Here is a 14839-nt window from a genome sequence, read left to right on the forward strand (position 1 = left end):
CTGTCTCTGCTTCCAGTGCAACGAATCTCGCCGCAGCAGCGCGATGACATGCTGCAGTACGGAGAGTTCCTTCCTCGAGCGGCGATGCTCCGCCATCACGCTCGGCCTTTCCTCGCTACCACCGATATCGCGGTCACCGTCGAGGCAGCAGAGCCGCGACGACACGACCGACTGGGAACCGTTCTATCCCGGCATCAACATCATCGAAGCGACGCCCAAATCGTCGCCCTGCCCAAGCGAGCGGATAACGCACCGGGGTCACCACCAGGGCGCGGACTCGGACCGGCCCTCTACGAGCCGGGGCAGATCGGCGAGCCAGTTTCTGACGCCCCAACCCTCCACCTCCTCGGGGGGGTCGCGCGTGATCGCACCCGCGTACGACGACGGCTCGATCGACTGCATCTCGGAGTATCCGGTCGGCAGTGGGCTAGAGGACGGCTTCGGGTACCGTCCGACGCGACAACGAGCACAGCCGAGCACGTCCGGCACCCGCCCGTACAGCAACGGACGACCGGCCGATGACGTCAGCTTAGCGAATGGCGGCATACTGCTGCAGCGATCGGTGGCCGAGCCTCGCAGCGTCACCGCGCACGCGACGAACAACAGTAGTAATGGCGCAAATGTTAATCACAGCACCACAGCGGTGCGGCGTGCCCCGCTAGCATCGCTCAGTTCCTTCAAGATGTCGTCGATCGACTGCCAGGACACGGATCCGAAGAGCGGCGGTTCGGACTCGGTGTTCGGCGAGGACAGTGGGGCCGACACGGACGAGGATCTGCAGCAGTTCAGCACGGACAGTGACGAGCTGAGCCTGACGATGCCGTACGAGGAGGACGAAGAATCGCACGGTGGCCAGCAGCGCGTGCAGCGAACCGGAGGCCGCGGCTCGCTCTACCGGCGACAGTCAACGTTGGCGCAGGGCGACGAGCTGGAGGAGGAGGAGGAAGACGGCGGTACGCTGCTACCCTGCGGCAACGACCGTTCGGTGTTCGAGCTCGAGCACGAGCTGGACGTTCGGCAGCAGCAGCAGCAGCAGCTGCACCACCAACCAACAACCGATACTAGTTACTTAAGTAGTCTTTCAATTAGCAATCGCTCCGGCAGCAAGGGCAGGGCGGGTGAGCGGGGCGTCCAGCCAGCGGCCACCAGCGGCCCTGGCGTGGGGAAACGCATCGAAACGAAAGCAATCATCGAAAGACAGCAACCAAATGACAGCAGCGGTCGTGGTGGCAGCTTCACCGCCGGCGGTAGCAACCTGCAGCAGCAGCAGCAGCGCCAGTCACCGCTCGGCGCCATTCCCAAAGGGACGCGAACGACGACGACGGCGAGTGGGCCGCCACCGACCGTAATGGTGCACCTGCCCGACGATGATCGGCCGAGCAGCAGCAGACGGAGCGCAGAATCGGATAGCAGCACCCGCCCGAGCAGTTCCGGCGAGTCGGCCCGCCAGCAGCAGCAGCAGTGCGTTGAGGTTAATGTTATCATTAAGAACAGTAGCAGTAGCAGTAACACCACCATTAAAAGTCCTTCTGTGATTCTGGAGCTACCGATACTGGCGATCGACGAGGACGACGATCCGTCCTCGTCCGCGCCAGCCCTGTCGGCGAACGATCCCTGCATTCCGGGGCCCTCGCGCAAGTGGTCCAAGGAAACGCTCTTCTAGTCACGGGCGTGCACCAGTGCATCCGGTCTGTGGACGACGGCCGCCACCCAGCATCATCTACCAGCTACTTCCGGCAACGCACCACCACCCTCCTCACACCCCCACACCGATCGATCTATCAATCCGTCCAGAAAAACTCCAAGCTTGCGGCGGCTCACTCTCTCTGGCACACCTGACTTCTTCTGCAACTGCACATCTCTCGCACTGCTGCTAGCTATCCCCACAACCGCGTAGTCGTGCCGTTGAAGATGTTGACCACTTTTGTTGAAACAAAAACAACACCCCCCCCCCCCCTCCCCCAAAACGACTGCTGCTACGCACCCGGGGGCTCACGCTGTTGATTTGTTGTTGATGTTAGTAGCGACGATTAGTAAATAGTGTAGGCGGGAGGGCGAACTGTCAAATTCCGTTTACCAGCTGTCACTTTCGGCTCCAACCTGCCAACACAGCAATGGTGTAGATTAGATTAGCGGCGAGGAAGCAATGGCTGCTGGGTTGACATTTGGATTTGACAGAGATATATCACTCATCTGGGGTAGAAGATGTTAGTACCATTTTCCTTACTTCTTACTATTCTCCATCTCTTCACCCATTTTCTCGTTAAAAAAAACTCTAATGGACCAATCGGGACGATATATTTGTGGAAGAGTGGCAAACGGAAAACAAGAAAAACGCACACACACTCATAATTCTCCCATGACAATATCCGGTCCCGCAAGACGGCAGTGAGCGACAGAGGACATTCCTTCCAGTTATGATTCTTTGCGTAAACGAAGCAAAACAAACCCTCGGAGTGTTACCCTCTCTTTAGAGCAACGAGTTTTTTTAGTGTAGCATGTGTGTAGGATTGTTCCGGTTTTGGTAGTTAAGGAAAGATATTTTTCTTTTTGGAAAATTCCCCTAAAAGAAATAAAACCTCTCGTAGGACAAGCTGCCAAAAACGGAGATGAAATAGGTGCCGCATAATCAGCAAACTGGTGTCAAATTCGTTTCCCATAATTCTACCCACACACACACACACTCTTGTGTATAAGCAGCCTGAGTATCATTTCTCGTGTCACAGTCTCAAGCGGAAAGCAATAATGTATTGGTCAAAATTAAGATAATCGGTAATTCGGGGAGGGCAAAGAACATACGTCAACGCATGGGATCGAATATTTAAAGAAATATGTAATTGCAATTATGTGCCTATTGAAGAAATGTGTACGTGTGCGTGTGTGTATGAGTTACCTTCCAAAGTTCCATTCTCTGGAGCAGGAGGCAAACTATGGATAATATGGATAATATTTGGATCAAACACACGCCAAACACACATCTACTACTATACAAACCCTCTATATACCCCCATTCGTAGTGTTCTATTCTATTAGTAAACGCAGCTTCAGCGCGGCGTCGTGTATAGTCATCAGTCTAGTGAGAATAAAACTACAGGTCAACGAGCTCTACAATCTATACAATACAGCAAACAATCTATCTACTATCAAAAAACGGTCGGGCGTAGAGTAGGTCGATTTAGGGGAGTTTGAAACAAGCTCGAAAGAATTTTATGTCGATACAAAAACCAACTGTCACCTTCAAAATGCAATCAGCAGTTACCAGAGTAGTTGCGGGAGTCGTGCCGTCGTACGCTTCCGCTGTGCTTCTTGTACACCGAGTTACAAGGCAAAGCAGCAGTGTGGTGCAAAAATGTCATCTAAACTACACATACACACTCTTTTTCACCCGTCGTCACCCCTCTAAAGCTGAGCCAACGCGATGGTGAACCTCTTTAGCCGATCATTTCCACCCATAAGCACTCATTTTACTGCTCATTTATTCCCCATTTCGGAGAAAGGTTTGGGTGTTTTTTTTTTACACTACACATCTTGGTTGTCGCCAGATTTTCCACCATTCGAAACATACACACATGCTCTCTTCCATGGTCTTGCAGCGGGTTGTGGAGAACAATTTGACGGTGGAAAAAAGGCCGGTGCGAATGTAAAGAAACGAATAAATGTTTAACCTAAATTGTGAAATTGAAAACTCTGGCCGAGGTTTTCGGGGCAGGGGCGTCCAAGAAAATGCTGCAGGAATTGAAAACTAACAGAGACACACGGTACGAACAGGAGGATTTTGCACGTGAACGGGACAAAACAGAAACCACAGAACAAACCAACAAAAAAACAAAACAGTGCAGCAGGAAAGTAGCAGGAACCCGAAGCTCGTCAGAAAGCTTGACGCAATTTAAATATTCATGAGACTGTGAGCGCCAGTCGGCAGTAAGCAAGCGGCCCTCAAACTTGCGTCCTACGGTTGGAAAAGCTGTTCAAGCATTTGAATGAGTTTGTGTGTATGTGTGCATGATTGGATAAGCCACGCGCCGGAACAGTAAGATGTTCGGTCTAAAAATGAATTGTAAGCACAGAACAACAATCACACCGAATCGCGCGAAACGGTAAGAAAATGAGCGTTTCGGAAGGAAAAGGTCAAAACCGAACAACAGCTGTAACCAGCAAATAGGCACCTTGAAGCGCTTCCGCAATACGTGTGCAGAATAGCGCACACCGCGACCAAGAGAACAATGCTAGAAAATGCAAAGAAAAGCCGTAGAAGCGTAGAATTCTCAAAGCAGAATAATTTCAGGCAAAATCATTCCCTTGCAATGAGCACTGCGAAATCACCGACGACAACGAAGGAACTGGTATGCATTTTCATAGAATTTTCCAAACTTTCTCGTCCGTACTTCCTGGAGCGGCCCATGCCCACAACACCCCCATTGGCGCTTCGTACAATTTCCCTGTTTTCTATCCGCTACCTCCCCGCTGTCAAGCTGTCTACACAGCGGAGAAGAGAAAAACACGTGCAGGAAAGTTAATCACGATTTTCGTGTAACTGTTGATAGCGTGGTAAATAAACATTTCCGGGTAGATGGTAATTGAAAATTAAATTGTGCTCATGGTTTTTAACACCCTTCACAGCCCGGTCGCGGTCGCGTTCGGTACGGCCACAAAGTTTGTGGAAGGTAAAGGACACGAGTTGAATGTCGCCTCCAAGAACAACATTATTTTCCGATTACTTGCTGCCTGATGAACAGAGCTTTCGGAAGGAGCGTGTGGAGTTAGTTTTCACTGTGTTTTTGCGAAAGGCATTGTATACACCAACGTTTGTGGGCTTTCAGAGGAATCAACGAAGAATTGGCGAGTGGTAGCAAAAGTGTAATGATTTCATATACTTTCTTCCCTTACATATAATATCATCCTTTTTGTGTTAAATTGCTTCTTCTTTGAATTTCTCTGTTTAGACACAATTTAAAGGGAATAGAAAAGAATAATACCAGATGCATTTAAAGGTTTGAAATAATAACAAACGGGAAAGGTTAAAAACGGAAAAGAACATCAAATTAGGTAGCGAAGATGAATTTAAAAGCAAGACGAACTTGATATTAAGGAAAGCAAATCATTTAGAAGGAAGCAAATAGACCAAACGAAACTTTGAAATGAAACAAAATGATCAGCAAAACAGAGCGGAACAAAACATTTCAACATGGCAAAAAAAAACTAAAAGCGAAGAAAATTAAACAATCATCCAATCAACCAACCAATCAATGAATCAATCAATGAATCAATCAATCCAATCAATAAGGTAATGAGTAAAGATAAGAATTTTACAATTGGAAAGCACACTATCTGGAGCAGGAGCGGGATGGTGGTGGAAAGCTGAAAGCATACACAAAAGCAAATAAAACTCGGTGTACACTATATACACTAATTCTATGTTGCCTTCGGAGTTGAACTGTGAAAGACCAAATCTGTTTTAACTGAGCTAGGAGATAATGTGTGTGTATGTTTGTGTGCGTGTGTCTGTGTGCGTGTGTGTGTTTGTGCGGGTATTAATCTATGTTGCTGAAATGCGGGGTCGAGGAAATTAATCTCTACAAAAACGTCATGCGAGAGCAACACGCAACGATTAGTGTGACAGCTCAATCTAAAAACAGGTGCTGAAATAGGAGAATTAGCAGAAAACGTTGTAACGATCGATAATCAGAATGTCAATTTCGAGTTTAAAGGAAGCACACACAGGCGAGAGAAGAGAGAGAAAGAGAGAGAGTGGCAACAAATAACACTTGTCTTATTTTACCGTCGTAACGTTTAGAGCTCTAGGTACACTAGCTGTGTATTGGGCGGTGAGTTAGTAGTGCACTGCTGCTGCAACTAGCTACCGCATACTACTTACTATCACTGATCACTGTGTACTATGAAGTAGCTGCCATACGTGCACAATAGTACAGCTGCGTGTGTCATACTTTTAATGTGATTTCAAAACGGGGATTCAAAAACTCACCCCGAAAGATTCGTACGGGTAGAGTCGAGGAACAGATCCACTATCGCCCCTTATAATTGTTGCTAGGTGCATCATTACTGGTTTCTCTGCTAGTGGTAGTGTGGCAATTGTCTTAGCTGCGCATCGTGCTGTACTTATGATTGCACAACAACACTTAGTCTCTCTTTGCTGATATGGGACTTTTAGTGAGCGGATTAGATGAGCCGAACAAAAAAAACTGTAATAAATTGTATTTTGATTTTCTACCGGAACGATCAGCCAGTATCTCTGTGCAAAACATCTGCACTAAAAACAGTGGTTGGCGTTTTATTCAACATACCAGTGATAGTGTTTACTGTCGTTACAAGAACTAGAATATTCAATTATCATGTTATTTTTCTTTCTAAAGGATACGTCTTTCTATTATTCTATTATTTTTCATGGTTGTAAATGTGAATGTTTAAAAACAAATTTGAAAATATTTTGTTAATCTTGAAAATATGTTGGTTATTTCTAGAACAATTGTGTTGTCTTGTTAAGCACATCTATTATGATAGTGAATTCTTCTCGTATTATTCTTTTTGTTACCAAAAGTTATAAGTTGAAAGCTAGCTGGTGATAGGAATGTTTTCAAAATTGTTAACTGCTTCGAAGGACGCGATTGATACTTAGCTAGAATTCATAAACAAAATATGAAGTGTTCGAAGACAAAACCATAAATAGAATAGAGACAATGTTACGTGCGAAATAATTGTCATAAAAGAAGGACATTTTATTTAAACTTCAATAAATACGCTATTATTTGCAGGAAAATCAATGCAAAATAATTTCAACTAATGCAAAAATAAAATGAATAAAAGCAAGTTGGTTCGGACAAAACATTAATTACTGAGACGTATATTCAGCTAAATCGAAACTGTATCATCAACATTTCCAAAATTGAATGCTAAATTGAAGAGAAACGGAGAGGGAGAAAAAACACACACCGATAACTAGAAGAAGAAAAAAACATAAATAAATCAATGCAGTAGCTTTAAATAGAGTGTAGAATAAAATACCAATATAAAATTGTAACAAATGCTTTGAGCTAGGCTTGCGTATGCAAAAATGAAACGGTCTGAAGCGCTCCGTTTGAAGGATGGGAAATGGGATTCTAGCACTCCGTAGCGTATCTCTCTAAATGCTCCTCCAGCGCGCCAGAAACCGTAGGAGAAAAAAGGGGTTGAGCTGCCTGTCTTAGACAAGGATTTGTGATAGAAATGACTCGGTTTTGTTTGTCTGTAGTCTTCGTGTCCTCGTGTAGCGCCGCTCTGTGTACATCCACCACGGAGAACACTCGATTGTCAACCTACTGATGAATATATACCTCTGGTGCCGCTCTTGGCACAGCATGCTCTACTCTGTTCCGCTCCTTGTTGTCCGTTCCGATTATCTATCAAAAAACAAAACATGCAAACAGTAGCCAAAAAGCGTATAGAACAGCCGAACAAGAAAAGGCTGTTTATGTCTTAGCACTCGACTCGACTACATTACTACACACAGGTTGTCCAGAAACACAGGTTGAACAGAAGATAGGGGCGAATCACTTACTACTGACTGAGCTCAACACATTTACCAGTTAATAGAGAAGAAGTTCCGCGTTTATAAGTATAACAGATGCGGTGGAACAACACACTAAGTAAAATTGTTATACGGATGTTATAATAATGGAAAAGTAAGTCATTACTATATGACAAACAGTTCCGAACGTTTTGAGATTCACGCATCAGTTAAACGATAAACGAAGCAAAGCCCAAAACAAAAAAAAAACAAATCTCGCAGTATATAACAATATATTAAAGAGAAACAATAAATAACACTGTTGAAATGTCAGACATTTTAATCACGACCCACCCCATCCTGCGCTTCTTCTATGCAGTTTGCATTATGTTTCTAGCTCTCATCCAAAACCCACTGTTTGCGCTCAACGTTGATTCAAATGCAGCAGAATTAGTTGACGGACTTTGCAATTACCATTAGTGACAGACAATTTGTGTAAAAGAATCTAGCACTAAAATGTAACAATACACAACTGAGCTTACAATCCGTCAGAGAGGGAAAAGTGAATGAAAACGTAATAAAAAAAGGGTAAACTTTTGCAATTAAATAGACACACTCGCCAGGGAAAATGGTACGAATAAGCAAACTCAGACAGTAGCAAACGCCCTGACGCCCATAAACATGATAAGATTAATAGGTCGGTAGAGTTCTCAACAAGTATTGAATTGATAGCATACGACAGTACCAGGGAATGTGCGGTATATATGTTGACGATTTAGTAGACTAAGGAGCAGAACGTTTAGCTTAAAACACCCAATCGTTAAAAGGCTTCGTTTTTTTTTTTTTTTTCGTTCAGCATACAACTGCAAACAGTGCTCAATACCACGCAAAGCACGGACACTGCAACCCATTACTCGACATTGTTACTTGTGTGTATGAAGCTTACGTGAATAGAACATGCGGAATGCGGAAAGCAAACCATTGATAGACAAGCAAGTAGACGTTCAGCAACTCCCCGGTACAATCGATAGGCCGAAATCCACACAGCTCCTATGTATGAAGGCTTGAATCGTTATTGAGTAGGATGATAAAGCGACTAATTGTAACAAACGTGACACACGACACGCCCCAACAAAACACTCCAAACAGACAGCATCGTCTTTGTGGGCGTATGCGCCCGCCTGCTTGCCGGTTTGGCATCCCAAACCAATACTACTAATTGTTTAGCCGTTGAACACATTCAAATTTTGCAAAACCAACAAATAAAGCCGGATGTTATTGTAGTACGTTAATTAGCAGTTGTGTAATCGTATGCATGGGGATTGGAAGTTCGCAACGCCATCCCAGTGAGGCAAACCAAAACAAAGAAAACCCAACTAACACCTTGCATTAAGGTGTGCAGTTCAAAAATGGAAACCTAATTGAAGTTATTATTAAGTAGTGCTAAATAATTGCCACCCCGCAAACGTGCGAACACGAAAACTCCGGGCGGACTGTGGGCGCAGCATCTATTCAACCAAATCATAATAATAATTTTAGGATTGTATGTTGTAGCACGCGATGGTGGAAAACGGAAAACGGAAAACAATCAAACAACCAGCCGAGAAGATGGCATGCAAAAACATCAACTAGCACACAAACAAAAAAAACAATGAAAGAATCGAAAAGAGCATATAGTTCGTACGGAAACATAAATATAACAAATAATACCGATATTGAGTATGATAATCTTAGGAAAGTTTAGAATATTCCGAAAGCAGAGAAAACAAAACACACAGAAAAAAAAGAAAACATCCACGTTGTTTAACTTAATAATTAGTGCTGTATAAATTGTATAAAAAATGGCGAGAAAAAGGAAATAAAAAAAACAACAACAAACCCACTTTAAGTTTCAAACTAGCGTTAGAGAAAAGCGTGAAGCGGAACAGCAACACGGGCAGAGGCCAATAAGTAACGAATGTTGCGATTGCAAGTCGCAAAACAGATGCATAAACTGAGGAATGACGATATATAGAACGCGTAAATCATTAAATTGGCATGTGGTGGCAGGCGGTACAGAGAAGTGTGTTACGAATTGATATGTGAAAAATAAAACGCCCAATGATGATGAAATGAAATGGTGTAATTTTTTTTGATAATGTATGACTTATCTGGTTCGTCGTTTCGCAGTGGAACGTATCACGGGTATGGGATCACCGTATCGAGTATGGGCTGTTGACCATGATTTTGTTGTTCGCGTACCTATTAAAATGCATCAAAAGGGCAAAACAATTATTCATTTAGTTGTTTCTCTTAACGATTAAAACAAGAAACAACAGAGCGACTGGTTATCAGGGTGTGGCAAGACAGGTGGTTGAGCAAAAAGTAATGATAATGTTGTAGATCCCTGCTATTCTTAAAAACTCAGTACGAATTTCAAACTTTTGTGACGTGTATCTCTCTTTAGCACAGTTTTCGACGATCAACGGTTATCTCTCCAATTTCAGGAAGCATGTTGTCTTACTCCATCTTACAAATATCAATGCAGACAGCGCGATAACGCATGTTGATTGAGTATGGTTTGGTCTTTTTATAATGGCCCTAACTCGGATTTGATCCTTCATCCAGTTGCATCTCAGGTTCAATGATCCATTACATCGATTCTGGCTCACTCTCTTATCTCCTTCTAAATGGTCTGCAATGTTCCAAAATTTGTTGCAGAGAGTGTGTTGTGCAACAGTTTTTGCTAATCAACAAACTCTCTCCATCAATCGGCTTGTCAATTTCGTACTTCATCCAATGGGAATTACTGTGCGCTACACACATTGCCCTGCACACGAAGCACCATCGGTTCAGTGCGTGTTCTACAGCCGACCAAGCAAGAGGTCCCTTACAGAGCGTCCGGCGCTTCCGGAGCGCTGCTCGCGTTTAGTTTTAACTTTAAATATAAGTTTTAACTAGTGGTTTTTAATATTTTCTGTACATTTAATGTGCGACGTTTGAGTACCCGTATTTATAAGTGTTGTGTTTTGCACTTTTACTTTTATTAAAACACTTATAACGTACATAATAAATAAAACATAAACGAAACAACCAATACACTTTAAAATATAATAGTACGGTGGCCGCGCACCAGCCGCACCGAGCGCCCCTGCCGAGAGCTCCTGCTCGATCGGCTCGCTAACACACTCTAACTGTGCGCTCGGCACACACTAAGCCTTGCGCTGCTTAGTGTGTGCGACAGTGTGTGTGACACACTGTCGTCCTCCTGGACGTTGACCGGTGGCAGCGCAACTGCCACGGCAAGTCCAGGGGTCGGCACGGCTGCCCACAACATCTCCCCCTTTTAATACCGAAGGGCTCGAACCGACGCGGGGGGTATTCCACTAAGGGAATACCGGCGTGGTGAACCCTTCCGACCGATGCTGCCAAGATGTGGGGACCCCGATGTTGGTGCGCTGAGCAGCGCTGGCTGCTGCTCTCGGGCCACACCGCGATGGCGATGACGCGGCGGTGATGCTGCTGCTGTGCCGCTCCCTGGGACGGCGGCGATGGTGTGACGGCGATGATGATGACGATGATGATAACTATGATGATGATGATGATGCGATGATGAAGGTGCCGCGATGATGATGATGCCGCGATGATGATGACGATGATGATGATGATCCTCGCCCCAGGGCAGCAGCGATGTATTTTTTTTCTGATGACGGGCGGCAGAGATGAAAATACTCGGGCGGCATTGTTCCTCGCCCTCCTACGATGCGTTGGCTCATCGCCCTTCTTTTATGCTGTGGCTGCAGTCGCAGCGCAATTTGGTGACGCCCGTTCGACTGCAGCCGGGACGGCATGCTACCTCGTTCCCTCTGGACACTGTGGCTGTAGCCGAGGCGCAATTGGCGACGCCTGTTCAACTACAGCCAGGGTGAAAGCGTTCGCGCCGATGTGTGCTGCTGTGTTGCAGCCGATGCAACTTGTGCGTTGCCGATCCTTGTTGTGCTGCCGAGGCGGAATGGTACGTCGCCGTGGTGAGAGGCAGGGCTCGAGCCGCGGCGGAATTGCTGCCTCGCCGATGATGTGCTGAGCTCGAGCCGGGGCGGTATTGCTCGTCGCCGATGGATCCTTGCACTGCTGCTGCTGCAGCTGGGCGGAATGCGTCCTCGCCCGATGAAGCTGGGGCTGCAGCATGGGCGGATGTGACGCCCATCCGATGTTCCAGCAGCAAGGCGGAAAGGTGCCTCACCTCTGGTGCTGCTGGCGTTGCTGGGGCTGCAGCCCGACGACCTTCCTTGTCGCCGAGAGTGTGTGCTCGGCTGCCCATGTGGTCGCCAATGATGGGACGGCAGCCGGGGGCCTCGGTGTTGGCGGCGGTGGCGACCCAAACCGTTCGCGGTGTCCCGCAAGCACGGGGACCGGTGCCAACGCGATGGCCGCTGCGATGATGCAGCAAAAACGAGATGGGCCCGATCGCGATGGCGTCCGCGGGTTCTTGTTGGATCCCCCTTACGCAGGAGGATCCCATCCTCGTCGCCACTGTTGTGTTTTGCACTTTTACTTTTATTAAAACACTTATAACGTACATAATAAATAAAACATAAACGAAACATCCAATACACTTTAAAATATAATAGTACGGTGGCCGCGCACCAGCCGCACCGAGCGCCCCTGCCGAGAGCTCCTGCTCGATCGGCTCGCTAACACACTCTAACTGTGCGCTCGGCACACACTAAGCCTTGCGCTGCTTAGTGTGTGCGACAGTGTGTGTGACACACTGTCGTCCTCCTGGACGTTGACCGGTGGCAGCGCAACTGCCACGGCAAGTCCAGGGGTCGGCACGGCTGCCCACAACAATAAGTGTTAACTGGTTTCATTAAAAACCAGCCTCCGCAAGAATTGTAATCTCGGATCGAGGGAGCCTTTAATCCTCAGGAATTACTCTCCAGCAAATGCTGAACCAATCAGTCATAAACAACCAAGCCGCAAACAGGCCTGTACGACGGGCATTTTATTCGACTGTGTCAGCAGTGTGGTGTGATTACTACCCATCGTTCGACTCAGCTAATTGATGACTATAGTAGATTATAATTCCAGACAGCTTCTTGTCAATGGATTCGCGATCTTGCTCTTTCACGTAACCTTTCTGGATCAGCTTATTCTGCAGATATTCCAGCTTGGTTGCTAACATTTCATATGCAAACCCCGAGAACGAAAACATTGAAAACAACGCAAACATTAAGAGCACGACCACTTTTTAAATGTACATCGTGTACACGCACCAAACGCTTCGTCGAAGCAGCATTAAATTAACAGCTTATACAGCTTTACAGTGGCTGTATGGTGTAGAGGAATTTCAAAGAAGACATTGGAAGAAGTGCTTACCAGTAAAGAATGTTGCGCTGAATTCAGTTCAACATTTTCGCCATGATTCAGACTGCCTGCAACTGCCCAAGAAGCATTCTTATCATAAAAGTTCGACCGACTGATTAACACGGAAAAGTCATACATTGCTCGGAGATTTGCCAACGAGATGTGGAACTTAAAAAACAACAACTCTTCTGTGTAAAATTTGAAACGTACCTCATGGATCTGAACAGTACTTGTTTCAGAAACTCAAATGTGTCTAGATTTGAAAAAAAATGTATGCATCAAAAGACTGTGCTCGCTATCTTCATATCGTGCAAAAATTAATCCCGCCAGCCTCCCATTGACCAGCTTTATGGTATTCTTATAATATCATACGACTCAGTCCTACATTTGGGCTGTGGGTAAGTAGTTTTTTAAGGTGTATGCACTTTTCTATGTGTTTAATAATAAAAAATCAATCTTCATTTACCTACAAAACCTAAAAACGGATGATAGTTTGAAAAAAACGGAAACAATTTTAAACTATCATTTCAATGTCACTTTTCGAGTTCTTTCTACACTGTAAATTCTATCTTATCCTTTCTTTCGAGCAGCTCCGGTTCGAGCAGCTGTCTTTTTTTTGACAGCTGTGCAAAACAGAGTCGCCCTTTTGTGCGGCAAAAACCAGTTGCCCAGGAACACAAAATGAACCAGTCGTCACCGCTCGAACAAATTCGCATCCAGAAGCGGTACGAGCTAAAATGGGGCCAAAAGACGCACCGCAAAAAGGAGCTCGATCGCAACCGGGCCGGTCTGGGCGAGCTGGAACACTCGATCGGTGTGATCGAGCACATTACGGAGCAGGAAATCAAGGGACTGGCGGGTCGTATCAAGCGCCGGAAGCGCTGCGATCCGTTAGACCTGGTGCGGCTTAGCTACGGGTTCCAGCAGAGCCGGGAAAACATTGCCCACTTTATCCGCACCACCGGTGCGATCAACGTGATAGTGAAAGAGCTGACCGGGCACGACTACAACCTGCAACTGCTGGCGGCCGAGTGTCTGTGCAATCTGTCGCTCGGGGACGATGTGTGCTGCGAGAAGATAGCCAACTTTGCCGGCACCTACCTGATAGCGCTGGCGGAAAATCCCAACTGTCGGCCATTGCAGGAGACGTGCTTTTGGACGCTGCAAAACATCGTCGGCTCCAGCCCAAAAGGAAGCAAGCTGCTGTTCTCGCAGGGGCTGGTGGTGGTGCTGGTCCGATTGCTGTCGTCAGTGACCGAGCAAGAAGCGGCGGATGATATTATTTTAACGTTAGAATTAGCACTCAACTACGAGCAGGAGTAAGTTTGCTGTGATACATACCTGAGCAATTCGCCTTTTTGCTTGTGTGTTCTAATCCATCTTTTTCGCTTTTCCGCTCAGAATTGAACCTGCAACACTCACACAAATCGTGCAATGCTTCGTCGGAAGGCAGCTGCATCCAAGCAGTCTACGATTGCTGTACAAATGTTACGGTCTGTCCAGCACGGCGCTGGTCTGTCATGACTCGTCTTCGTCGATTATTCGGCAATGTCTGGACTTTCTTTTCAGCGTACACGACCTTCATCTTCCCACACACGCGGCCTCTATTCTACTCTCGATACGTATACTTGCTTACCAGGCTTCCGCCGGCACACGGCAGGTGGAAGAAATCCTTCGCTATCAGCTGCAGAAGAGCGTGCTGAAGCTTTCACTGCTCTTTAACGACTGTGCCAAAGAGGATATGCTTCCCGTGTGTAAGGAATTCCTGTGGCTGCTGGGACAGCTCCATAGCAACGGAGGTGCCTGTGCGACCACGGCGGAACTGTTGCAAGCGTATCTCGCCTATGACAACTTCGTAGAAGCAATTTGCGTCCCAAAAGCGTTGCTTTGAACGACCCCTTGGGATAAAAATCGTTTTTCTCCCTCTGTTGTGTAAAAAATATGAACTATTGTTGAAAACTGTTGAACTGTGAAATTAAACACGTATGAAAA

The 14839-nt window shown here is 46.2% G+C and overlaps 2 protein-coding genes across 7 annotated transcripts in view; both read left to right on the forward strand.

Moving 5' to 3' along the window:
• LOC121596473 (mucin-5AC) overlaps positions 1-9603 on the forward strand; it is an 89691-nt gene extending 80088 nt beyond the window's left edge. For all 6 annotated transcript variants that reach the window (XM_041921461.1, XM_041921466.1, XM_041921463.1 and 3 more), the window contains exon 7: positions 17-9603. In XM_041921461.1, coding sequence (XP_041777395.1) covers positions 17-1663 — 1647 coding nt within the window. In that variant the 3' untranslated portion in view covers positions 1664-9603. The remainder of the gene's footprint in view (positions 1-16) is intronic.
• Positions 9604-13486: 3883 nt separating this feature from the next.
• LOC121597201 lies at positions 13487-14838 on the forward strand. Its single transcript, XM_041922791.1, has 2 exons — positions 13487-14166; positions 14249-14838. Exons 1-2 carry the CDS (start codon positions 13529-13531, stop codon positions 14736-14738), a joined length of 1128 nt encoding a protein of 375 aa, XP_041778725.1. The 5' UTR covers positions 13487-13528; the 3' UTR covers positions 14739-14838.
• The last annotated feature ends 1 nt before the right edge of the window (position 14839 follows it).

Source organism: Anopheles merus, chromosome 3R (genome assembly GCF_017562075.2).
Source record: "Anopheles merus strain MAF chromosome 3R, AmerM5.1, whole genome shotgun sequence".
Lineage (NCBI taxonomy): Eukaryota > Metazoa > Arthropoda > Insecta > Diptera > Culicidae > Anopheles > Anopheles merus.